The 27,290-nt window shown below is 34.2% G+C and overlaps 1 protein-coding gene across 2 annotated transcripts; it reads right to left on the reverse strand.

Annotated features, from left to right (window-relative positions):
• Window positions 1-1,636: 1,636 nt before the first annotated feature.
• Window positions 1,637-27,267, reverse strand: LOC147404528 (short-chain dehydrogenase TIC 32, chloroplastic-like). 2 transcript variants are annotated; one of them, XM_086440537.1, is made up of 8 exons: window positions 26,977-27,267; window positions 24,015-24,246; window positions 23,156-23,235; window positions 20,666-20,789; window positions 20,022-20,100; window positions 3,109-3,193; window positions 2,958-3,010; window positions 1,637-1,961 (listed from the first exon to the last, which is right to left on the reverse strand). In XM_086440537.1, the coding sequence occupies exons 1-8, from the start codon at window positions 27,089-27,091 to the stop codon at window positions 1,785-1,787; spliced, it is 945 nt and encodes a 314-aa protein (XP_086296663.1). In that variant the 5' UTR covers window positions 27,092-27,267; the 3' UTR covers window positions 1,637-1,784. The 2 variants fall into 2 exon arrangements, with proteins under 2 accessions (XP_086296663.1, XP_086296662.1); XM_086440536.1 differs by having other exon boundaries at window positions 20,666-20,819; window positions 26,977-27,265.
• Window positions 27,268-27,290: the final 23 nt, after the last annotated feature.

Below are 27,290 nucleotides of genomic sequence, written 5' to 3' on the forward strand. Positions count from 1 at the left end.
AATATATATTTTTTATCAAATTCTATAAGATATAAATGGCGTTTATCTTAAAATTAATAAATGGTTAAGCTTTAGTTTGGGAAAGAAAAAAAACATTTCTTAATAAGTTATTTATTTATATTTATATTTTTTTACTTCATTTTTTCATTAAAATCTAGAGATATATAGTGTTTGATTCCTAATATTGGCAAAATAACACTCGGTAAGATTTAAGATCTCACCAAGTAAGGCTATTATGTCTCATGTGATAATAAAATACAGTTTGCTTAGCCAATAATAATAGTAGTAATAATAATAATTTTGTTTTGTAAGGTATAATAATAATAATATTGAAAAACACTTTTCTTATTAAGTTAGTAAGGTAATTTTCTGACCACATCACCTTATGGCATCCAAAAAACATTATTTGATGCCACGTGATTATAAAGGACAAATTCTATGAACTTTGATTTTGTTTTCAAAAGAAGGTTATTTTTCATCATTGAACTTAGTTTACATTAATGTGACCTTATTTTTAGTAATGATATTTATTTTTGTAGGTGGAAATGGAACTTATGTTTTCTAATAAATATTAGAATTTTATTAAATAGGTTATATATGGGTTGGGTCAGGTATACCTATTTATGAATGGGTTGGGTTTGGGTTTAAATTTTTGACATGATTATTACATGGGTTAGGTCTAGGTTTGGTAAATTTTCATAATACCCTTACCTCAACATGACCCGATCCAACCCATTGCCACTCCTACCCCTAGCTCATATCAGACCTAGATCCAAAATCGCATCTAATCCCTAACTCATATCCGATCTAATCCTTAGCTCCTACCTAACCAAGTCCCTAACACATAAATAATCTTGAGCAAGTATTTAAATTCAAATGTTCTCTTTCATATTAAGTAAAATGCAGAATAGGTCTTATCAAATTGACGAGACATAAAGTCTTAGAGATTATTTCCTTTCTCACTTTGCATTAATGAATTGCAACACTTACATTTTAGACTTAAGTTTTTATTGACAAGTGATGAATCCATCTTTCGAAGCATATAATTGTGTCTCAATTGCCAGCTCATTTTTTATACTTAGATTGGTCGTATGGTGACACATGTCTCTGAATTTCAGCTATAAGAACCCATCTAAGAATGAGAGAAGGAGAGAGAGAGAGAGAGAAAAAAAGTTGGATCTAAGGAATTTGGAGAAAATTCTCTCTGCAATATCCTTAATCATCTTCTTCTCTATCCTTCAATTTTATTTTTTTTAAATTACTTAGTTTACTATAAAAATCATCTGAGGGTTGTTGGCATGCACCACACCTCGGCCTCAATTCTTTTTTCCTTCTGCCATCCAAAAGGTGAAGTAATTATGAAGTCAAGCCTCTTGATCAAAATCTTCATCATCATTAGCATCAAGGTTCATCTCGAGGAGTGAAAGCCCAGAAAGCCCTCCACAAGCACACTAAATTGAATTATTAGAATCAAAGGCATTCCTTCAGTGAGGTGGTAATTAAAGTTTGTGTCTCGTAATACCATAGACCAAGGATAAAGCCCCACCTTCACGCTTAAACCTAATAGTATCAACTAATTGGATTGATTGTCTTTCCCATGGAGATATGGATGAATCCATATTGATGCTTTATTAGATATCCAGGGACTAATTTAAATATTATATCACAACCACCCAAATACAAATTTTCTAAATCAAAAATATAAAACATAGTTCCTTCAACTTAGCAATTATAACTTGGAAGATTGGGAAATATATAAAGTCAAAGGTCTGTGATTTGGTGTGTCATTTTGGCCCACTAGTTTTCTTAAGCAAGTCATGGCTGAATTTCCAGAGTTTGATGCCCAAATCCTTGTCTTGAGCCTGAGAAGAAGGTTGAGTTTCACTGCAATTGGCAAAGTACTTTCCAGTGACACCTTTTAAGTCAGGATGGAGAGCCACATAACAAGTTGTTGACGCACCCTACAAGATATCAAATTCCACAACCTTAATCAATCAGATCAAGTTCTAATGGTCTGTTTGATTGCGTATGAAAAATCGTTCGGGAAATGATTTCTCCACCTCGTAATGTCATTCTCTCACTACTTACCCCCATCCCAAAACTAAAACAACATATTTTTAAAATGCAATGAGGAATTAACTTAGATATGTCTTTTGATTGAATTGGATGGCAGAACATATTTTGTTTTAGCTGACATCAAATATGTGGCATAAAGTTTGACGATTATTATGGTGAATCTATGAAACCAACTAAAGGAAGATTCTCTCTACAAAATGAGTGAAAATTAGAAAAACAATGATAAAGTGCATGAACTTTTGGAGAGAAAAAGTATTTTCTTAGAAAAATCAATTTCCGAGGACAATGATCATTGGATTATAGATTTTGAGAAAAAAATACATGCCAGTATTTGATTGCTCATAAGAGCATATCAAACTGAAAAATATTTTCCCTACTAACTTAGTAAGATTTTAAATCTTACCATGGGTCATTTTGCTAGGTTTCATGTAAAAAACTCAGATCCAAAAAAAAAATAAAAAAATAAAAAAATAAAGAAAAAATAAAAAATCAAATAACATTTTTTCGGGATTGATTCAAGGTTTTGAAATTGGACGACTACGGAAACTTCCAAATGTAAAATTAAAATTAAATCAAGAAAAATAACATTTTTGAACTTTTTTTTTTCGAAATTCATAAATTTTTTTCCTCTACAACCCTGTAGCATGAGATCATGTTTTTGGATGGTGAGTTCAAGGACCCTTAGTAAGATTTCAAAACTTAATAAGTTGGTAAAGTTAGTCTTACTCTATCAAAATATATATGGTAAAAGTGGTTCTTTAACAAAAATGCATAATCAGACGTCCAAGAAATCATTTTTTCTTGAGAAATTTATTTTACACAATTATGAGAATCCCTAATAAAAAGAGCTAGAGAAATGTGTAAATGAAGTGTTTACATACCTGTGCTATGCTTTTTAAGAAAGCTTTCCCTAAGGGAGAAGCCCAAAGAATGGCTGAAAAAAAAAAAGGAAAGAAAAAGATATAACAAATAAAATTTGGAGGTAATATTTTATTTTGAAAAAGAGAAAAAAAAAAGTTCTATAATACTCACATTTTATAGTTGACGAATGACGGATTAAATCTGTAATTATAACTCCTGGATGTAAGGAGTTTGCTGTCACATTAGCTCCTTCTTCCTGATTCAATTTGTTTGGCAAAACTAGGTTAATTAGGATTATGTAATACTGATTATAGTATCCAGTATCGATGGACATAAAAGTTGTCCATCAACCAATCAACTTATTGCATGTGTAAAAAGAGAAATGGACCCTACTTGGACCCATAATTCCCAGTCTATTGGGTTCTTATGCAAAGGTCATGAGCTTAAAGGCTCAATAGGTTATTCCTTTGACCATTTAGATATTATTTTTGGTAAGCTATAGTTAGAATTATTTAACTTTACCCTAAATAAACTTTGTTGTGAATATTAGATTATTACATAAATCTAAATGATAACACTTATTCCAATCTTTAAAATTATCTGATTATATATTTCTCTCTAATTTATAAGCATATTTAGTATTTCTAAAGGCCACTTTTCTTATTATTTAAAAATATTTATTTTATAGTAGTCAGGGAGAGTTTTAGTCTTGAATCTTAATCTTGCTATGTGATAATATAATTTTGATTATTAAAAAATATTGATTATAGAGGGACTAACTGCACAGTCATCTAAACTGTACACGTGTCCAGGTCGGTTAAGTGGTACCATGCATAGATAATCATACGGGGTGTTACCCAACAGAAGGGCAGGCCAAGGTAGAGAACGGTTGGCCTGGCTAGAAAGGCATCACAACATTGAATAAGGCCTGGCTGCCAAGCAGGACAGACCTGGTCAAATAATACATGTAATATTGATGTACGAATGTCAAGCCCAGAGATCTCAGAGAAGATCTCCCCAATATAGCATATCCAATGCCAAAAATCCCCATTCCGTTTAAGATCCTAAGAATCAAGAAATTCTCCGAGATTACTTCCAGTGACAATAAGAAATCCTAATTCAGATGAAGGATCTATAAATAGCACAATATGCACAGACTTAAGGATTTTTTTGGCCAATTGAGAGTCTAACTAGTATTATTCATTATTCCTTTGCTACTCTAACTTGAGTGTTGAAGAGTTTTTGGTAAGTACCACGTTGGTACTAGCTAGGGGGTGGAAGGAGTGACTTCAGATTCGTGAGGCAGAGTCTATCAACATTGTTCACCGGAATCTGACCCTACAAATCTAGAGCCATCCGTGAAAATCCAATAGCATATTGATTTTAGTCGAAACAATATGGAGGTCCACTAGAACCACTAAAATCAATACACCCCACCCATGACACCAGCCCTAGATGCTTAACTTTTGGCAATGTTAAAAACCATGAAGAAATAATAGGACATGTAGAAGAAGATGGACAATATAGCTGAACAAAATCGAAATCTGAGATAGCGTCTTGAGAATCAGCAATATGCTAGACAAGATCTCCCACCGCGAAATCCTCAACCTCTTATGGGAGATGATCGCGTATCAAATGCAGAAGGCAGTTCTCAACCATGGATCCTAACTGATGAGGGAGAAACGGAAGCTACCACTACTACTACTCGAGTTGAACCCACAATGGGTTTAACCCAAGAGGAGATCAGAGAGATGATCCAGAAAGAAAAAGAGATGATGAAGAGTACAGATATTCATACAGTGGTAGTACAAGCCATCAAGGATATTCAGAGATCCCCTTTTACAGTGGAGATCTTGGCTAGGGAGATACCAAAGAAGTTTGTGTCAAAATGTTTTACCCCCTACTTTATCAAGAGTACAATAGCACTAAAGATGGATCCCACTTGGGCCTAGGCCTACGTAGGTCTTCTCTATCGTAATTGGCAAAGTAAGAACTAGTTGGGGCCCTACTCTAACATGAGTACAATAGTACTAAAGATGGATCCCACCTAGGCCTGGGCCTATGTGGGTCTTTTTTGTCATAATTGGCAGAGTAAGAAGCTGGTCGGGGATCTACTCTACCACGAGTATAATAACACTAAAATGGATCCCATTTGAGTTTGGGTCTACGTAGTTCTACTCTACCTTAGTTGGCAGAGTATTGAGCTGGCTGGGGCTATGCTTTGGCATGAGTAACATAACACTAAATTGGGCTCTTTCAAGAGTTAGGTCCTCACAGTATTCATTTATCTTAATCGGTAGAGTGAAGAGTTGGACTGTCATGCTCTATCTTGAGTGACAAAGTACAGAAATGGGCTCTTTCGAGAGTTAGATTTTTGCAACTCTCCTCTGCCTTAAAGTAGAGTGAAGAGTTGGATGACCACACTTTATCCTGAATGACAAAGTACAGAGATTGGTACATTTGAGAGGCAGATACTCGCAACCCTCCTCTACCTATAGTAAAAAAGAAGAGAACTAGACGACTACAGTTTGTCTTAGAATGACAAAGTACTATAACAGATCCCTTTTATGAATAAGGGTGTACCTGATACGACTATGCCTTGAAAGCATTAAACAATATCCTACACTGTCTTAATGGTCGTTATACTTAGTTAGAGCCTTATTACAGGACAGTAACTCATAAGAACTACCCCAAAGCAGAAGTTCATATTACTTAAAATCCTAAGTGATATCTTACTAAGTGTCTGATTTCGAAAAAAGGTTCTACCTAAGTAAGGAAAGCATAAGGTAAAACCTGGGGGGAAGAAAAAGTAGATATATATTGTGTAAACGCAAGTAATGCAAGCAATGTAAAGAGATAACGTGTAAACAGTTCAAGCAGTACAAGGTGATAAAGTGTAAGCAGTGCAAGAAAATAGATCAGATTTTTGCTGAAATGCTTAAGTAAAGCAAAATGTACAACACAAATAGTGCAAAAAGGTAAATGATGTGTTAAGTTAAGAGCAGAGTAACAGTTGAGTGTATAATGCAAATAATGTGAAAAGGTAAAGTCTATGCTAAAAATATAATAACAGTTGACATAAAAATGACTTTTTTTCATTAATGATAGAAGATGTACAAAAGAAATCTCAAAAATGAGTGAGTACAACAAAAAGTCGTAAAAGCAAAGTGATAACAGAGTACAATAAAAACTAAGAAACATGTTTTCACTCGATGGTACATGACTGGTTGGTAGGAGATGAGACCTCAATAGGATTGGGAGGATTAGCTGTGTTGTTCTGATCAAAGTCGATAATAGAGACAAGAAAGAGATCACTGACAGGGGCAAACAAGCCGATCGGTCTGGCTTGACTCAAGTCAATGACCCTCCCAACCTCCATGAGCTCACAAGGGACTCTATCCAAGATAGCAACTAAATTCCCTTCTTTATCCAATTGGAAAGGTGGGACCAGTCCATAGTTACTTAACCAATTGAGAGTCTCCCTAGGTAGAGGAACAGCAGGACCATCATAGTCTTCATTGTCTTCTTCATCCTCTTCCTCCTCATATTGAACCCAAGATGCCTCAAAGCCTTCGTGGTAAGCCTTGGTAGAAGCTTTCTCTACCAGCCAAAAGTATTGGGCCTATAGTTGCCCTAGTAGTTTCTTGGTTCAACTTCGTCTTCCTTGGCCTGCATTGCCCTGACTGACTCAAACCCAACCTTGAGGGAGCCTAGCTCACACTCTTGCTGCTGTACTCACTCTTAGAGATTTTCCAACTCTACATTTCTCTTCTGCACTCTCTCCTAATAGCTAGCCAGTTCCAGTTGAAGAATACCCTAGAAATCTTTCAACTTCTTATTATTAGTCTCAAAGACTAAGTTTGCCTTGGAAAACTAGGCCAAGTTTGCCTTAGAAAACTAGGCCAAGTTTGTCTCCATCTCTTCTTTAGCCTTTTGAGAAAATTGGCTAGATGAGGCCATTTCAACTTAGAGAGCAGAGTAATTTTTTCCTTATATTCTTTAATCAAAGTAGTTACCTGATTCTCAGCTTCACACCACTTCAAGAAAGCCAAGGTACCATAGGAATTGGCATGTAAGAAAAATAAAATAGTAAAGTGAAAACGCCCTCGATCCGCAGGGTGTGCGGATATGCTTTTGATTTTTGAGGTTTGGGAGTCGTCACCTAGTTATTACGGTCTAAGAACCGAATACTGACTTTAAAAATTAAATAACACTAATCTACGAAAGAAAATACGGGTCCGGGGATCACGCTACGGGGTTGGAAGGTGTTAGGCACCAACCCCGCCAGACAAACGCCGATCTCTACTTTTCTCAAATAAAACTACATTACTAAAACCCCTAAATAATAAATAAAAATAAGAATGAAAAATAACTAGATGATCACAATGATAATTTTCCTAGACTTGGTGGAGAGATTTCTTACTTCATTTTTGTTACTGGATCCGCTTCGAATCTCCAAGATGAAGTATCTTCTCCTTAGATCTAAGTGCTTCATAATTCTTTATGGATTGCTAGGTGTTTTTGAAGAGTTTCTAGGTATTTTTTGAGCAAAAGTTGTGTTTGGTGCTAGGTAAGGGGTTAGGACTTCAAAATTAGAGTTTTGGTAAGGTTGGAAAGACTTTTTGACCTACTTTTTTTAGGATTTTCTTTTGGATATGAAATAGTTCGTAGAGACCCTTATTTATAGATTTTTTTAAGAGCTTTTTTAGATAAAGTTAGAATTAGATTATGTTTCTTTTAGATAGTTTTAAAGTTTAATTAGAATTCTTTTAAATAGTTTTAGAGTTTAATTATAATTCTTTTAAGGTTAGGGTTTGACTTTTGTCTTATTAGATTGATTAAGGTTTTGACTTAAGTCTCACTTGATTTATTAGAATTTAAGGTTTTGACTTAAGTTTTACTTGATTGACTTGATTTTAGGATTTTGACTTAAGTCTCAGTTGATTGACTTTAATTTTAATTAGAATTTCACTTTACATTAATTAATCTTTTAATTATTAATTTCAGAATTTTTAATTATTAAAATTATAGAATTACCGTTTTACCCTCAGAGATGACTTTTTACGTTTTAAGTCATTTTTCAATGTTCCAAGATGTTTTGGAATCAAATTTTCGTAAAGAATTCAATGAAAATATTGATTTGTATCATTTATGAAATTTTTTTGTGCGAAATGGTCGTGAACTTGATGAGGGGCATTTTTATAATTTTGTCGAATTTTGTGAAAATTGACAAAATGATTTATTTGGTTTCGATTATGTGTTTGAAAGGATTTTCCTAAGCGTAACGTAAGATCTAGGGATGTTTTGAGATTAGGGATATTTTATCTATTTTATCTATTAATTTTGAAATTTACAATTTTTAAAATTGAAAAATTATCGTTTTACCCCAGAAAAGAGTTTTTGCGTTTCAAGTCGATTTTCGATGTTCCGGGATATTTTTATAATCGATTTTTTTTAAGGAATTCAATGGGATTATTGGTTTATTTCATTTATAAAAAATTTTACATGAAATGATTTTGAACCCTTTGAAGGGCATTTTTGTAATTTTGTCAAAATTGGTGAAAGTTGGTGAAATGGTTTATTTAGTTTTAATCTATTTTTTATGTGTTCGAAAGGGTTTACCTAAGTGTAATGTGGGCTCTAAGGATGTTTTGATTTTAGGGGTATTTTGATAATTTGATCATTTTTTAGTGATTTTAATCGTAAAACTTATTTTTGTCTGTAAAATAATGATTTCTATATTTTTGGGGTTATATTTTCCTAGCGTAGTGTGGTTTCCATAATTTTGTTGGTTTGAGATACCTCATTTGAATTTCTAAAACATATCTAGTAACAAATAAAACATTTGAATAATCATTCATCATTGGGAATCATCGCAATTGGGTAAACGAGTTGATTAATCAGGTGAGTGTAAAAATGGGGTGTCTACAGGTACTGGTACTATGTTTGCAAGCCATTCTGGATAAGTTGAAACTACTAACATCCTTGACTTTCAGAGTCCATTTTGGTTTTGACCTTCTGAGTTTCTGCTTGATCAGTTTTGCATTAGGAAGAATGGGTATACGTGGTGTACTACAAGATCAATATCGAGTCCCAACATATACTGATAGGACAATGCGAACACATCTTTGTACCGTCGAAGGAATTCAATCATTTTTACCTTCTAGATTGGGGTTAGAAGGGATCCAATTTTTACTATTTTTTGTTCATCTTTAGATCTTAGGTTTTTGAGTCTATTTTCTTAACATTTGTTTGACGCTCTTCCTCTTGACGTTCTACAAGTTTTTTCAGTTCTTTTGGCACATCGACCTTTTGTGCATCAAACTCTTCCTCAAGTTCTATGAGATCGAATTTGGGTTTGAGGTTGCAATTCTTTAATCCCACATTTAAGCTTTTGATTTTTTAAATTTTTTTGAAATTTTATTAATAAAGGTGTATCTTCTAAAAAATGCCCTCCGAGGACGAAGATCCATTAGGATTCTCGAGGGGAAAGCAAGAATCTAACAACGTATTTTTTAGGCCATGAAAGCCTTAAAAGTAATCGAAACGATGTCCCAGTTGCGAAGAACATTTGCTTCTTTCGTAGGGTAGACTACTGAAGGGGAGGGAGCCTCTCCCAACTCAGACGTGATAACTATCAAGAATCATAACGGTTATCTGATAGTAGTACCACTCTTAAAGGTAGGGTTACAGCAGAATGCCAATCATCACTGGGTATGTAGTAAAAATCACCATTACTGGCATCATCCATTTTCACGGGCTCTCTTTGCCGAAAGCATGGTTTTAAAACTCGATTTCGCGTCTTGTCTCGTCCAGGCCCGATACTGAGTCGTCTTGGAAGAGTTTTTTTGATACATTTAAGATATCTCGTTCAAAAAATCAAAAAAATGAATTTGAGTCCTAAATCTCAATCAAAAAGTGATTTTGTGAGTTAGTTTCGTTCAGCTTCGATACCAAGTTAACTCGGGCAATACGTTTGAGTCTCAAACGAGTTTTAAAACCATGGTCGAAAGTTTTCCTTGAATAGGCTACTATTGTCATACTCAAAAGGCAGCTCATGTTCAGGGAGTACTTTTGGCTTTTTCTAACCTTGTTGTGGTAGATGCACTTGTTGGTCAACTGATATGCTTTTATCACTAATCATCGTATAAGCCAGCACATAAAAAGTTTTCTTGATATGAGGAACCTTCTTGTGATCCCAGATCATGAGTTCTCAATGTTCCATTCTTGCTAGCTTCAACTTTATTTTAGTTGCGTCCATCATTTGCCTGTCTTTCCAGGTGGGCTAGTAACCAAGGCTAAACCATGGCATGACTTTTTGAGCTGAGATGGTCTTGGCTTTACCTTGATTTTTCTTTTCTAGCCCTTTTCCTAGATGAATTCTAGAATGCTTCATCACCCCTCTTATCATCATCACAGTTGGTAATAGACTTGCCTTCTTAACCTCTGTTACTTTCAAAATGTGATTAACTGGCTCAAACTGGAAGGAGTGATACATGAGATATTCACTCGACCACTCAATATCTGCTTTTACTGAAACCAACTCTTGATTGATAATGAATTGCACCCTCTGATGAAGAGATGATGGTACTATCCCGGTTGAATGGATCCATGGCCTACCGAGAAGAAAATTGAAGATACTTGGCATGTTTATCACTTCGAAAGTGATTAGAAATGTGCAAGGTCCAGTTGTGACCAGTAAATCAATTTCACCCGTTGACTCTCTCATTGAGCTATCGAAAGTTCAAATTTGCCTAACATTAGTTCTTAAGAAAAAATTGGTCTACGCCAAATTTCTTCAAAGTAGTGTAAGGACAAACATTTAATGTAAATCAGTTATCAAGCAACGCGCAAGCAATGATCATATCCTTGCACATCACTATGATATGTAATGGTTCTATGTGATCACAACCATCTAGAGAAAATTCATTATCTGTGAACGTGATGACTTACGTTGATGTGATCATTCCACCATCCTACCTAATTGCTCAGGTGAAGTGATTTATGTCACACGTGACTTACTAAGAACCTTGAATAATGCCTTTCTATGCTTCTCTAAGCTTTGTAGCAACCCTAGTATCGATACCTAGGCTAGTATTTTGTTCAATTGCTCTACAAGGCTATATTCATTTTTCTTAATTAGCTTAACAAAATCTGCCACTTCCTTGTTTGTTACCTTATTTTTCTTCTCTACCTATTTGCTTTGCTCCTCTGTGATGCTTGTCTTTCCTTTTCTTTTGTCATTTATCTCTGCCACTACTTCTATTACTTCTGTTTCTATCACTTTTTCTACATCATCTGTTATTGCTTCTTCGTTGACTATTGCCTACTCTCGATTAACTATAACTTCAACTTCGACTATCTATCTTGCCTATTTCATTTGCTCTGTCTCAATAATAAAATCTTTGTCAAATGCCTGTTTAATTCCCTAAGCATGTTCATTCTGTACCTTTTTCCTACTCTACCCTAACTCTATTACTACTTACTTCTCCTTCTCTTTTTTAGATTTTTTCTCATTGTCTTTTATTCTCCATGTAGTCCCCTTTACGATCGTTCTCACCACTCTGCCAGCCCTAGTAATGTGGTCTACATCCTTGGGTTCTTCTTTTTTCTCAATTCCTTTTGTCTCCTCAACTTTTTGCCCTTTTTTCAAGAATACCAAATTGGTTTCGTAATTCTAAGGCACGATCTTATTGGATACATAAGGAAAAAGGGTTTGGGAGTTTTCAAAGTAAGTTGGGGGAGTTCTAGTTCCACACAAAAGATGAGTGGTGGTGGTTGTGTTGTGGGTAGGGATTGAGTAAGTATGCGAAGGATAAGTAATGGTGGATTGGAAGGTAATGGGAGGGGTATGATATTGGGTGGAGTAATGGGATTTGAGGATAAAATGAGAGGCGGTGAGTTTGGAAAAGATGGTAGGGGGTTTAGGATGAGACCTCTAAATTTGGTGGTGATGTGAATAGGAGTATTATTTTGACTTTGAGAGTGAATGATATTGCCTGAGGTGTTGGGTTTGAGGTAAACTCTGACCTTTGATCCCAAAGGAACGATCAACTGTGAGGGATAAAAATCTAACTCTTCCTTAGAGATTATGTTTATTGCATTTGCTAATCCTGTATCATTCCTATTATGAGCTAGAAGAGGGTTTTGATTGATATCTTGTTATGCTGGTACGAGATCCAGAACTATGAACTTCTTGTTTATCAAAGTATGAACAACATTCTTTAACTACCAGCACCGATTTGTGGGGTGACCGAAAACTCCCATGTAGAACTCGCAGTTGGTAGTAGGGTTGTAACGAAATGTGTTCTTAGCTTCAAGATGTGGTTGCCTTAGTGTAATATAACCTCCCTTGACAAGGGTAGGCAAAAGTTCTGACAATTTCATCGGCAATCAAGTGAAATCTCTTCTTCTTTGTTACTAGTTGTTGTTGTAAGGCTGACGATATTGTTGTTGCTACTACGATTGTGCTTGGAGTTGAAACTATTGTTGATTTCTGTAAGGCATTGCTTGGGGTTGTTGTGCTTGATATGAACGGTTTGGTGGTGCTTGAAATGTCATGGGTGCTTTCGATGCTGCAGTTGGGAAATGAACTGGTACTTGAGTTGGTTGTACGTAGTTAACTTGCCCTTTATCCTTGTTTTTTGTTACAGCTACCGATTTCCTTTGTACGGTTCCACTAGACAAAACACCTTGCTGTGGAATTGTCTAAGCTATAATCACCCCTGACTTCAAACCATCTTCAATCTTATCAACAAATTGAACCAGTGAGAAAAAATTAGACGTGGTGTGCCCTATGAGATGGGTATGGTAGTGACGTCCTAGTATTGAGATAAACGTTGTCTTCATCTCAATTTTTATCATGAGAGGCTTCACTTGCGAAGAAGACTCTCTCCATCATTGAACGTAGTCTTTGATAATATCCTTGGGCTTCCTCGTCATCTTGGCTACACTCTGCCTGTCCAATGCCACATTTATATTAAATCTATAATTATCCATGAAAATGGTGGCCAAGTCTCTCCAATATCAGATTTTATTATGGTCCAACTGAGTGAACCATCTTTGTGTTACCCCAGTCAAACTCCTTTAGAACATTTACACTAAGAGCTTATCATTTCTTTCAAATTGGCACATAACACCATAGTACAGTTTCAAATTGGTGAGAAGGCATCCAATGCCATTATATTTCTCAAACTTTAGGTACTTGAAATCCATCGGTGGTATGAAGTCTAGGTATAAACATAGTTCTTCAAACCTGAAGCTATGGACATTGAGCAAAGATTAGGGGATGAATATTTGCAACTTGAGTTGGTGTTTGCATTGGTGTTGGCTGAGCCGGAGCTAACATAGGGTCATTGATTAGTTTCATTGGAAAGGGTACCACTGTCGGGCTGGCTGTTATGGGTGTTTACTAACTAGACTATCCCTAACTGTTGGCATGGTTCTGAATATCTAGAGTAACCCCTAGTACCTGCGACAGTGTTGATAGCATGATCCCAATTAATATTACATGATCCTTTAGCTTCTTAAATGCTTCCTTGCTAACTAGACGGTTGCTAGTTAGATTGTTTGCAACAAATGGGTTTTTTGTAACTAAAGGCTCAATTATATCTGTTTGCTCCATGGTATCAGTCTTGAATCTATTGTAATACCAAAATTGTGTTGTAGCCCCTTTTCTTATACACCCAATTTTTGTACCCTCAGTATAGAAAATCACTTTGAAGCGTAACTATCTTGGTTAAGAAAAAGACAAAAGATTTGATTTTAGTTCTAGAGAAATGACAATTTTGTAAAGTTTTATTTGTTTTTTGGTTTTGAATCAATAACAAGCCTTCTTATGGTGAGATCAGAAAAACCTAAAAACCTTGGGAAAAAGGATGATCCTAATTGTATCCCCTTACTATTTCTCTATTTTTTTTACACTTAAAGGAATGTAGAGGAACTATCCTAGATGAGTCTAAAATGTTTTACTAAGGACCCTTAAACGATAAAAGAACTGGAAAATAATGAAATGAATGTTAAAGTGACCTTTAAGAGGTCCAAAGGTCTTTAAGAAACTTGAAATACAAAAAAAATATATGGTTAATTTGACCTTTAAGAGGTCCAAAAGTCTTTGAGAGACCTGAACTCCTAAAAGAAATGCGAAATTGTGAATTTGATCTATAAAAATGAAGATAAGTCCCTTCCCAGACCTTCTAACATTAAAGCTCGATGTAGGGTGACCTTTAAAAAGTCTAGATATCTTTAAGAGATTTGAACTACGATCTAAGGTGACCTTTAAAAGGTCTAAAGGTCTTTGAAAGACCCGAACTACAAATAGGAAGCATACTAAGTTGATCTTTAAAAGGTCAAAAGGTCTTTAAGAAACCCACTCTACGAAAGGAAAAGTGACTAATTTGACTTTTAAAAAATCCAAAGATCTTTAAGAGATCCTATCTATGGAAAAAAAATGCAACTAATTTAACCTTTGAGAGATCTTAGGGTCTTTAAGAAACTCGATCTACGCTTTAGGTTGACCTTTAAGAGGTTCAAAGGTCTTTAAGAGATCTGATCTATGAAAATGTCACATTGTCTTGCCCTTGAACTTTGGTAGTGGGTATCTCAAATGTATAAGATTTGAACCCAAAAGTTCTTGAAATAGGTTCGCTGTATAGGGTCGCTTTACCCTTGAACCTTGGAAATGGGCATCTTGGATGTATGATATTTGAAACCATGAATTTATTTTGATAAGATTACACGGCCCTTGTCAGCTAGGATTAAGAAAGTGACCCACAAGTGGGGTCGTTCATGAGAGATTCTAACAAATCCTAAATAGATAAGGATGTATGGCATTGCACGGCCCTTGCCGGTGAGGAATAATTGAGGTGACCCACATGTGGGGTCGATCATGAGAGGTTATAACAAATCTTAAATAGATTAGGATTGATGGCATTGCATGACCCTTGCCAACGAGGAATAATTGAGGTGACCTACATGTGGGGTCGGTCATGAGACGTTCTAACAAAACTTAAATATATGAAAAATGATGGCACTATGCTTCCTAAAAATTTCAAAGTTCTAAGGAAAAAAAAAAACCTATGGACATGCCTAGGTTTTTCGCTACCTTTGGGTTGAAACATAATTTAGGATAACTTGAAACTTAGACTTAGGAATTCGGGTTGAATTTGAAAGGATAAGCACTCTTAGACCTATGGACATGCCTAGGTTTAAAGAACCAAAACCTTAAGTCTGGTTTACAAAAAATTCTACAAATCTTGGAAGTTGGTTTGATCGAGATGTGAATGGGTTTTTAATTTCATTTAGGATTTTCTAAGTTTGAGTTATTCGGTTAAGTGCACACAAGTAAGGATTGACCACTTAAATGCTTGAGAAAACCTATAGTGATAGAAGTGATATTGAGGCCTAATCCTATACTTGAGAAATTCAGAAAACTCTGACGGATATCGGGTTTGTATCTAAGAATAAAGTTGTTTTTGACGTTAACGAACCCTTGGCTCAACTTTAGTACCAAGTGGGAATGTGCAGGAATACTGGGTTTGGATCTAAACTCACCACGAGAAGTTAGAAGAGTTTGACAAAATCAAAGTTTGTTCCGGTCCATGGCTGAGGTTAAAATTAGGCCATACAATTGTTCTAACATATGTGAGGGAATAGAGCACCAAAAATAGCCTCTAGTCCAAGGTGAGGCCATTCTAGGCTTGGAAATTTCCTGTCCAAAGGTAAGGAATGGTTAGGCAAAATAGATTGTTCTGGCCAAAGGTAAAGAATGACTAGAAAAAAAAAATTGTTCTGGCCAAAAGTTAGGAATGGCCAGAACAAAATTTTTGCCTTAGCCCTCAGTAAGGAACAGCTGGCATACGGACCAGAACTATTTTTTTACCAATTTTTTTTTCTTTCCTTTCCAATATCTAATTTCAACTACTTTTCATGGGGATTGACCCTCTTCAAGTTGGAAGCTGACTTTGGAGAGTTTAAGTTGTTTGAAAATATCGTAAGGTTAAAAGGCACTAGAAAAAGGAAAGATTCCCCCTTATCAAGGGTGGGATTCTCTATTCTATTACATGAACCATCGAAACACAACCTTACAACTTAACCTTCCTGGGTTGACTCAGACTTAGAAAGCTTTAAGGAGTTGGCACATAATCCATTAGGATTTGTTTTTTTCAAAAAACGTGTCCTAAACTTCTAGTCGAAGGCTATGCATGATTGGTGATAGATAGGTTGAAGGTTTTCAAATCTTCAAACCTCCACACAAGTCGAAGTAAGTATTTCATAGGTTGGTGATTGAGTTGAATATTTTTGTCTCCGTGTCTTAAAGTGAATAACATTAAGGCGTAAGATTATTTGGATCTGGGGCTAGAAAGTTTTTTGTAGGATGGGTGGTTTATGCATTGATTATGATCGAGATATGCACAAGTGCATTTTGAAAAAGAGGTGTGCCAACTTCACAAGTCAATCACTTCCAAAGTAAAAATAAATTAGCGTCATGTTAGTACAAACACAATAAACAAAACTAAGTTAGACTCAAAAGAAGAACCAACAGCAAGTTAATGTTTCAAAAATTCACCTATGGTCATTAAAATTCTAGTTTGAACCCTTGGCATTCCCTTGTGGAATCGCCATGCTGTAGATACGCAAGCTTCAAATTCCTTTGGGAAGGTTTGAGCTCATCTGTACGGGTTTAGGAGTTGCCACCATTCAATTAACGTGTGAATGGACACTATAAGAAAATATATTTTGAAATCTGATTTTTGACTTGTAATGACTTACATATCAAAAAGATAAAGGGAGTGGTCTACTTAGAGATCTATGGTAAGGAAGTTTCTTGTCCCACCCATCCTAAGATAGTTACTAATATATGACCATAAGTGGAAATTAAGAACTCTTAATTGGATTTTGAAAAGAAAGAAATCTAAGGAAAATCAATTATAACTTTGTTTTAAAAAAATGAACAAATCGATATGATGAGCAAGCCCTCACTAGAAGTAACTGCTTATAGGAATTTTTTGTTAGCCTAGGATTTTGGTGAGAATCCATGAGGATTTCATCTTATTTTTTATCTAAAGGCTATTTTTAAAAGATCTATAGTCTAATCTTAGAAAAATAGCAAAATGAGACAATAAACAAGCTAAAATGGGAATGTAGCTTGTTGAAAAAAAATTTGAGCCTAAGATTTTGATGAAAATCCATGTAGATCTCACCTTCTTGGATCCAAAGCTCTTTTGGAAGGTTATGTGCTCACTTAAAAGCTTCTTTTTGTTGGTTTAGCCTTTAGGAGGTGTCCATGAATTGGGCACCACCATGGAAAGACTAGGGACTTTATGCATGCAATGTATCCATTTTGGATTATTTTTATTGGCTCTAAAGGTTGAATATAAGTTCATAAGGACTTACACTCTTGCTTGTAGCTATTTTATAAGTGAGTGTGGCTTATCAAGAGAAGATTACCTCCAAAGAAAGTTTACTCTCTAGCTCTATTGCTAACAAAATAGATAAATAAGGATTATTATTTTAAGAATCTTAAAGTGCAAGTAAAATAAAGAGATTAAAACATCGACACTATAAATTTAAGTTGCATAAATAAATAAATAAAAAAGTAAAGCCTATTTTAATGCTCTTAAAGAGCTTATTGAGGGCTTATGAAAGGAGATTGTCTCTAGGAAGTCTTACACTCTACCTCCTAGCCTCACAAAATAAGTATAAGATCTATATTATTATAAGGAAAGCAAACATGAAATAAATTTGCTAGAATGTAAAAAGGGGGGTTAGATAGAATGGGGGTTTAAAAAGGAAGAGAATAGGGTTCAATCCCACCTTGGTTCTCTTCTTTTACATCTTCTTTCTTCTTCTTCTTGAAGGTTTAGGAATGGATTTGGATAAATTTTAGGTAAGCTCGAAGGCTTTAAAAAATAATTTGGATAGAGTTTTCTCTTTTCTAGAGCACCCTCCTTTGAAGAGAAATTTGGATTCTCCTTCTCCTCCTTCCCTTTTACCTTAAATAGGAGTCTTATTTATAGGAGTTTGAGAGACCCTTGGGGATAAATTTGTCCAAAATCAAATAGTTTTCATTATTTTTAACAAAACCTCTATGCAAATAGTCATTTCCATCTCCTAACCTTGACCTTGATGGTCTTTATCCTTTAGTTGAGTCTTACCAATCTTGATCATCAATGGATATGATGGTAAACATCCCAAAAGTTTTAGAGAATTCTTGATGAAGTTTAAAATGGTTCTAAGACCTCAACCTTGAGTCAAATGTGAATAAAACAACCCAAATGTCATATAATTAGATGGTAGGATTTTGACTTTTTTAATCATTTCCCTTGAGAGATCCTCTAACAAATCAGGGATAGATTGGTCATTAGGTATAAATTCTAGAAAGTTCTCTTGAGTGATCAAATTAGTCAAAAACTTTAGAATTTAATTATTTTACATTGAATGCTATGATAACACTTTGAATGGTGAAGTAAAAGGGGTAGAAGGGGGATTTGCCTCTAATGTGTCTCAACAAATCAAGGTTACTAAGGTAATTGACCTCAAGTAGGGACCAACTTGACCAAAGGTCATTGTTAGAAGAAAATGAGAATTTACAAGAAAACCTTAGTGGTGGGTTTATTAAGAAATTAAACTATGGGTAAGTAACTAAAATAAGAGGATTTTCTTGAGGAAAAAGCAATTAAATGAGGTTTCAAGAGTAATTAGCCTTCAACAAATTCGAATGCATATTGGCCTTCTAACTACCTAACAGAATTGGCCTTAGGTGATCAATGACCAGTAAAAAATTTTCTTATAGCCATTGTTCACCTCCGTACCATCTAGAGGTTCCTTCTAGCCATTGGTAACCTTTGGCCAAGCTAAAAAATAAGTCTGGCCGTTGGTTACCACCATACTATGCAATTTATTACTCTAGCTAATGGTAACTTATGACCAGGCTAAAAATTAAGCTTAGCCATTGGTTACCTCCATACCAGGTACAAATCACAAATGCAGTTTATCTGTTGACTCGTCGTGGGGCCCTCGTGATGATTTGAAAATCGACTCAAGTCAAATCCTTTCTCGAAAGGCTTTCGGTACTTTCGGGCTTGGTCTAGGCAAAAATGGTGTGTCTGCACTTATAATACTTTTATTTCTTTATATCAAATACCTATGACATCTTCTCTCCTTTCAACATCCACTCTCTATGTCCAAACGACATTGTTGGCAATGTGGATCACATTGGGAATACAAAATCCCAACGATCCTAATTCTATGGTAAAATTCTGATTAAAAAAATTAAAGTTATGCCTGTAAGGTAAATTGCTCTTTAAAATTGTAGAAAAAAAATACTTTCCTTACTAATTTCAATACGAAAAGTTTCTTGACCGTATCATCTTGTGGCATCCAAAAACATGATCTAGTGTCACAAGGTTGTGGAGGAAAAAATTATAAGAACTTTGAATTTTTCTTAAAAAAATTATCTTTCACTATTAACTTTCAATAGCCATCAGCTTTAAACACCTCAGATCAATCTCAAAAAATATGTTTCTTTTTTTATTATTTGAATTTTTTCTATTCTGGTTCAAAGTTTTAACAGCTATCTTCCAATAAATTAAAAAAAAATACTTAATTTCCTTACTAATTTAATAAAATTTTAACTCTTAGTAAGGTTCCTTGAGCACAAATGGATAGAAATCCAACACCGCAATCCTTTAGATTTCCTGGAAAAACTCAAATCAAAAGAGGAAAAAAAAAATTCAATTTCTTTTCTTTTTTTTAAACTTGATCCAGGGTTTTGAAAAAGGATGGCTACAAAACTCCCAAAATTAAAATTAAAATTGAACGGTGAAAAATAATATTTTTAATTTTTTTTTTCAAGTTCATAGAACTTTATCCTCTACAAACTTGTGTCATAAGATCATGTTTTTCGATGCCACAAGGTGAGTTCAATGAACCTTAGTAAGAGTTGAAATCTTAGTAAGTTAATAACACTAGTGGGACTCACTTCCAACATAGAGACATGTGTCGTAGGCATGAATTCAATAACATAGGTGAGGACTCAGGACATTTATTCTCAATTTTGTGACAGTGATTTTGGGTAGAGTTACCTGTAACTGCTTAGATAGCTCATTTGCATGTAGCAAGTTTGCAAGCTTAGATCGATTATAAGCATCATAACCATTGTACCTTCACCCCCAAAGAAAATTAGAATAAATAAATGAGTAAAAAAGCCATAATTAAGAAAGAAAATGTGTCTTTGATTACAATATCTTGACATCCGTCTACAGTGGATCAGAACCCAACACTGAATGGGCCCAAAAATAGGAGATCTTTGGGCAAAAAAAATCAACATGATCAAACTATTTTCAACCACCTGATATCTTATTTTTTCTTACAGCCCAAAGGAGTAAAGTTGAATGATTGGTACGGTTGTCATGGATCGGATTGTCATGGATCGGATTGTACCAAATTGGTGCCGATACAAAAAGCAATTTATTTGACCCGGACTTAATCTGGACCCAATGGAATCTGTTAATTTTAAATCCAGACCCAATCCAATATGATACGGATTGTTATAGATTTGGTCCAATCCCAAAAATCAATATTTTAGAATTGGTCCTATCCAATCCGATATGATTTTATAAAAATATAATGTATGTTGGGGTGCTCTTAGTAAAAGTTGGTGTGGCAATAGAAGCTCTAAAAAAGCAATTTGTAGAATTTAAATAAAAAATGTGTGAAAGAGCTTTACCTGGTTGGGTCGTTTAGTTCCTCCAGGCTCATCCATGATCTCAGAGAAGCCACATGACCAATAGAGGAGACATTGACTATTCTACCCTCTATCCCAGTTTCTTTAGCTGTGGTTTTAAGCTTGTCTAATAATAAATTTGTTAGTAAGAAATGCCCTGCATCATGCAATATTGAAAAATGAGAAATATTATTTTGATCATCATAGGACTGTCAATGGATCAGATCAGCATAAAAAATTTTGATCTCATCCAAAAATTTCAGTCCTGATTGAGGATTTGGATTTTGATAACAATGTCACAGTGCAATAAAATGTGAGAAATTAAGTAAATTATATTATATATTTTACTTAAATATATGAAGTTTTAGTCGATTGAATTTAATATCAATTAACTAAAAAATTAAAACAATTTTGTTTTAATTTAGATAGGTTTGTAAACATGGTTGGTAAGCATGGACGATGAAAAGCTTTTTTTTTTAATACGGTCACCAAGAATGTGCTAGATTTAATATGGGATGCATGTAACTCAAAATGTAAATGTGAATCAAAATATAATAAAACATAAGAAGCTTCGACGAATCTTACAAGTTTGATGTTTGTTATTGACCTGATTGATTATATCCAAAAACAGATGAGCACAATTGTAAAAGTAAGAAATTCAATTATGGGGTTCAACGCGAGTTTATATTGTTTTTTTTTTTAATAACCAGGTATCCGAATAGACAGCGGACCGGGCCAATATTTAGGCTTTGCCCAATCCATAACCCATGGTCTTGTAAAGGTAATATGCAAGAGTACTTAGTAATCTATGTACTCGGGGGGAGGGATTTGAGTGAGATATGATGCTTTAAGAGGTCAGTTGCCTAGCCCATACTAGTTGAGTTTACGGGTCTAAAATCCATCATAAAAAAAAATAAAAATAAAAATAAAAATTGCAAGGGAACTTTTGTATTTTAAAATCTCTAAATTATAATGAGAGAAGGAGTAGAAATGGTTGGACACAAAAACTTGAAACTCACCACCTTCACATTTAAACTCAATACAAGCAAAGGTCATTTTGGCCAAAAACCTAGAAAATTGCAACTCACAGGTACTTTTGTTTAGTACTTTAGTTTTCACACTTATAAAAATATTATTTTCACTCTACAATCTTCAGAGAAAAAAAAAAAACCTTTAATTAATGTTTAAAATTATGAATAAGTCCTTTTGATACATGTGCGTTTGCACATGCCACATTTTAATTTTAATTAAAAATGAATTTCACTAACAATACCGCAATACCCACCCTTCTCTCATTTCTACATAAACACATCCCATGTGATCATTACTCTTTAAAAAATACACCTCAGAAATTAAATTTTGTACTAAAAATGACATTAAAAAAATCTTTTTTTACCAAAATACCCCAAATGCTTAATCCCAAGGTGTATTTATTGCACTTTAACATGTGCCTTAAGAGGCATTTAGAAGAGAAAAACACTTTCCTTACTAACTTTGTAAGATTTGAAGTCTTACTTACTAAGGGTATTTTTGCTTAACATGATTACCACATTGGCAATCCAACACCACAGCCCTCTAAATTTCATGGAAAATATGACAAAAAGAAATTGAAGAAAAAAAATTCAGGCTTCATCCAAGATTTTGGAAAAGGCCAGATATCGAACTTCCTTGAAACTCTTAAATTTAAAAACTAAAATTCAACTGTCAAAATAATTTTTCGTTTAGAAATTATTTTGTTGAAAGTTCATAGAATTTTGTCCTCTACAATCCTAAGCATGAGATCATATTTTAGGATGCCACAAGGTGAGCCAAGTCTTGGTAAGGGTGGAATCTTTACTAACTTACTAAGGCTAGTCAAACTGTTTAAAATACCTTAGACATAAGTATTTGAGGGTGTTTTTGATAGGTAAAAGAATGGATTTTTGTTGATGTGTGCCCCAGGGAAAACGTTAAAAGCACAATAAATGCACTTCGGAAATTGGAATGTGAGGATATTTCGGTAAAAAGTAATTTTTAAAGACATTTTCAGTACAAAATTCAATTTCCAAAGTGTATTTATTGCACTTTAACATGTACAAGACCCAAAACAAAGTAAGGGCGTTTTAGGTAGTAAAATAAATTTAAAACAGGTGTATTTGATGTATCTTAATGTGTGCCCTTGGACACATGTTAACGAAACCCTTCGCCTAACTAAAAACAAAAATGTTATCGATCACAAAATTCATTGAATTTTTCAAAAAATTTGTAAAATTCTCCGAAATAGATGCTATCCGATTAATTTGATGAATTGATAGGATTTACAGAGGTTAAAAATGATAGGTTTAGTTAAGAAATCAAATTTAAAAGAAAAAAATTGTATAATTTCTAAATTTGTATGGAATTTTTATGAAATTTTGCGGAATTTATCTGAATTAAGGGAATTGAACCATCACTAAATAATTACCCAATCCAAAGTTTGCAGCTATGAACGAAACCACTCATAATTTGAGTTACCTAGGTGATTGGTAGCAAACTGCAACTCTATCCCATCCACGGACAGTTGGAATGGGCAAGCCATAATTCCTGCATTGTTACTATCCAACCAAACAACAAGTTAGCATGGAACAAGAAAATGCAAACATACAAATTAGTTAGGGAAAATTACTTAATAGCCCTTACTATGTACCCTAAGTTTTGGGGTGTGTTATTAATAACCCAAATTCAAATTGCCAAAGATCAGCCATTGAAATAGTCAATCTTGACAATTTGAATTGTTGATTTTTCAATACTTCATGGTCAAAATGTCATTGAATCAAAGGTTGATCTTAATGATTTGAATTTATCGACCTTGAAAATTTGAATCATCATTCTCATAAAGAAAGAAAAAGTTAACTAAATGTACTTGTGTGATTAGTAGAAAAGAACTCGTGTGGATACAGGAGTCAGAAGTACTTAGAACATAAGTACTCTCAAAAATACTGTGTGGAGTAGTTCTTATAGAGTTTTGTGTTTGGATGTAGGTTTTGGGAAGTACTTCTACAAGAGTTCTGTGTTTTGATGAATTGACGAGGGATATATCAAGTAAAATGTAAAATCTCGTGAGGGTATAATTGAAACTGTAATTTATATTTGATGGACAAAATTGTTCCGCGCAAAAACAGTTTGGAGAAGGATTGATCTCAGTACTTCTCTCAGAAGTACTATTTTTACTCTCCTGTGAAATTACTTCTTCAAGTACTTATGTATCCAAACGATTGTTATAGTGCTTTTGGCTCCCTGCAAGAGCCAAAAGCACTTGAAGAAGTCAATCTAAATAGGTCTCTCCATCATCAAGGTTTCTAGAGTTACCAATTGGTTAAGTGAGTTTACGTACATGAGTATATTCAAGGGTTGGTTGGATGAATTGAACGATTGAGCAAAAGAAGTGACAGAGTTGATGGAGCTGAGGTCCAATTTCATCACTTGAAGCTTAGCTCTGGGGTTCTCTTTGAGAATTCTTTCTTTAGTTCTCAAACCACTCTCCAAATTTCTACAAGGGATGATGACTTTTGCCCCTCTTAAAGCCATAACTCTAACGGTTTCTTCTCCAAGCCCACTTGTTGCTCCTGCCATCCATAAATAAACTTTTTCACTAAAAAATTTATATAATTTATTATAAGTACTTCTAGGCTGGACACGTGCATGTGTATTTCGATGCTAGGATTGGACCGGACCGGACCGGACCGGACAATTTCATGTGTATCTATTTAAAGAGAAGAATAAAAGTCATGTAAACTGGAATTGAATAGTGAAAATTAGCGAAATGACTCTTCAGAGTCTAGGTAGGGTTTCAATGGATCAGGGTTGATTTGGTACCAAACCCAATGGAATCAACTCTGAATCGGAATCCAATTTGATATCCAAAAAATCTAAATAAACTTCATCTTTTTAAATAAATATATAAAATAATTTATGTAATTTCTAACATTTATTAGATCGGATCCTTATCAAAATCTAAATCATCAATCCAGACCCAAAGTTATCAGAACAGATCATATTTTGGTTCTGACCTGATCCATTGATAGCCCTAAGTTTAGGAAGATATAGTCAGATTTTCATGATTCTAATGAGAAATAATCAAATCAAATCAGAGAGGCAGAGATCACCAATCATGCTTATTTGTTGTGGTTAGATTGTAGGGAATTTCAGTAAAACCCCCTGTGAAATTGACGCTAGTAGGGTCACCCCTGCAAAATGCAAGAGTAGATCTACCCCCTTGACCCAACTTGAAGCTTGTATTATGTTTGTATAGATAACGTTGCATTTTCTAAATACTCCTCCAGAATTTAATTTAACAAAAATGCTATTCAACGTCCGTTTCTACTGTCTAAAATCTAACTAAAAGAGAAACAAAACAAAAATAAGCAAAACAAAACAAATTTACACTATTGATTTCTCATATTAGGCTGAGATAAGGTGAGGGGTGTTTTAGAGAATTATAACATGCCCTTTTAATTCATTTGGCGCATGTTGAGATGTCCATTTTTATGTTGAAATTGATGATGTGCCCTTTACCTAAATATCTCTTCTCACAGATTAATGGAAAATATCGAACTTAGAAAGATTTAAAGTAAAGCACCCACATGATGTACCTTCTTGACCTAACCAAGACAGATCACATAAGAATAAGTATGAATGAACCTCAAAATATCTCTCTCTTCATCATTTTCTTGTATTTCCTTCTAGAAAAAATATAGGCAGATTTACCAAAACATGCACAACTTTTCATTTATTTATCAAAACGGTACACTATTCAAAATATTTTCGAAAACGGTAATTTTACCTTTTTCAGAATTAATTTTTTTTACCAAATCGATAAAAACAGTAAAATATTTTTTTTTATACCGAAAATACCCTTTTTATTTTTTGACTAAAATTACTAAAATAAAATTGATTTCGGTAAAAAAAAAATTGTAAATACATATGATTATTGGATTACCGAAAGAGAGTGAATCTTTTTAGTTGGATATTCATTTTTTTAATGTTAAAATTATAAATACATATGTAAAACAAAAAAAGGGTATTTTCGGTATTAAAAAAATTACATTTTACTATTTTTACCGTTTTGGTAAAAAAATTAATTCCGAAAATTGTAAAATTACCATTTTCGGAAATATTTTGAATAGTGTACCGTTTTGGTAAATAATTTCAAAAACTCTACCGTTTTGGTAAATTATTCAAATATATATATATGGGTCGGGTTCCTGCGACACACATTGCGACAATGTGTTTGTCTTATATGGGCAAAAATGTTTGGAATGGGCTGATTTTTTGTGAGGATGATCTCTGTGATGAGGGGATCATCCTGGCAAAAAATCATCCCATTCCAAAACTTGTAACCCCATCAAAATTGATTTACAAAAATTGGATGGTCTATAATTTTTCAACAAAAATTGGACGGTCTAGAAGTTTCATAATGAGCTGATTTTTGGTAGGATGATCTCTCACCACAGAGATCATCCTCACAAAAAATCAGTCCATTCCAAGCATTTTTGCCCATATAAGACAAAACACGTTGTCTATATGTGTGTTGAAATGGTTGTCGTTTGAACCTGACCCTATATATATATATATATATATATATATATATATATATATATATATAAGAAAAGAACTTTTCTTCAAGAATTACAGAGAAAAGAGAGAGATTTCAAAATCTTAATTGAGAAGAAAAAAAAAAATTCCTTATCAATCATTTGAAATCGATCCTCCTTGAAGAACACCACACACAATCATTCTCTCTCTCTTAATTTCTTTCTTTCTCCCTTAAAATTCATAAAACTTCTTTTCATTTTCTTCAAAGATTCTCTCTCGTACAAATACAAACACATACACACAGTTCTCTCCCCTTCGCATGTTTTGGACGAAACAAAGCAAAACAAAACTTTTATCCTCATCCCTCGGGATATAACAGTATAAACTCTACATATTTTATATTGTCTTAAAAGTTTAAAAAAAAAAAAAAAAAAAAAAGATAATTTAACTGTTAATGGGACTTGGCCGGGGTGAGTGGAGGAAAAATATATTCTCAACACTGAGTAAATTCGATTCCAAGGTCTCTCGAATTTAGCCGTCCATCTAATTTACCCATTTTTTCACATAGTGTTTAAAAGAATTCGACCCCCTATTTTTTACATAATGAATAGATCGATCATTTGGAATATTTTGTTGGTTAATATAATATATTATATTAAATTTTTGACCTTTTCTAAAGCCTAAACCATGGTTGAGGCTCTCAATAAAATAAACACTAGTTGAAATAAAAATGAAAGTGAGCAATGGAAGGAAGAGTGAACCTGTGACAATGGCAGTAAGCCCATTTGCGTCGATCCCATCAGTGACTTCTTCAGCGGTAGAGGATGAACCGAACCGGGTAATGTTTCCCCACCCAAACCAGCTCCAAACACCCATATCGTTTATCTTTAACACTATCTAGCTAAAGTTGGAGACCAAAATGGCTTTTTGTAGTACTTTGTAGGGTTGTAGAAGGAACAGTACAAAGGGGTCCTCTCCATCCACCATCTTCACAGTCAACTGATCAGATGCTGTAGCTATTCATGTTGTTGCCATCAAACAGATGAGATGAAAATTACTGGGTGACTAAGTTTTA

Source organism: Akebia trifoliata, chromosome 4 (assembly GCF_017979445.1).
Source record: "Akebia trifoliata isolate Shusen 1 chromosome 4, ASM1797944v1, whole genome shotgun sequence".
Taxonomy (NCBI): domain Eukaryota; kingdom Viridiplantae; phylum Streptophyta; class Magnoliopsida; order Ranunculales; family Lardizabalaceae; genus Akebia; species Akebia trifoliata.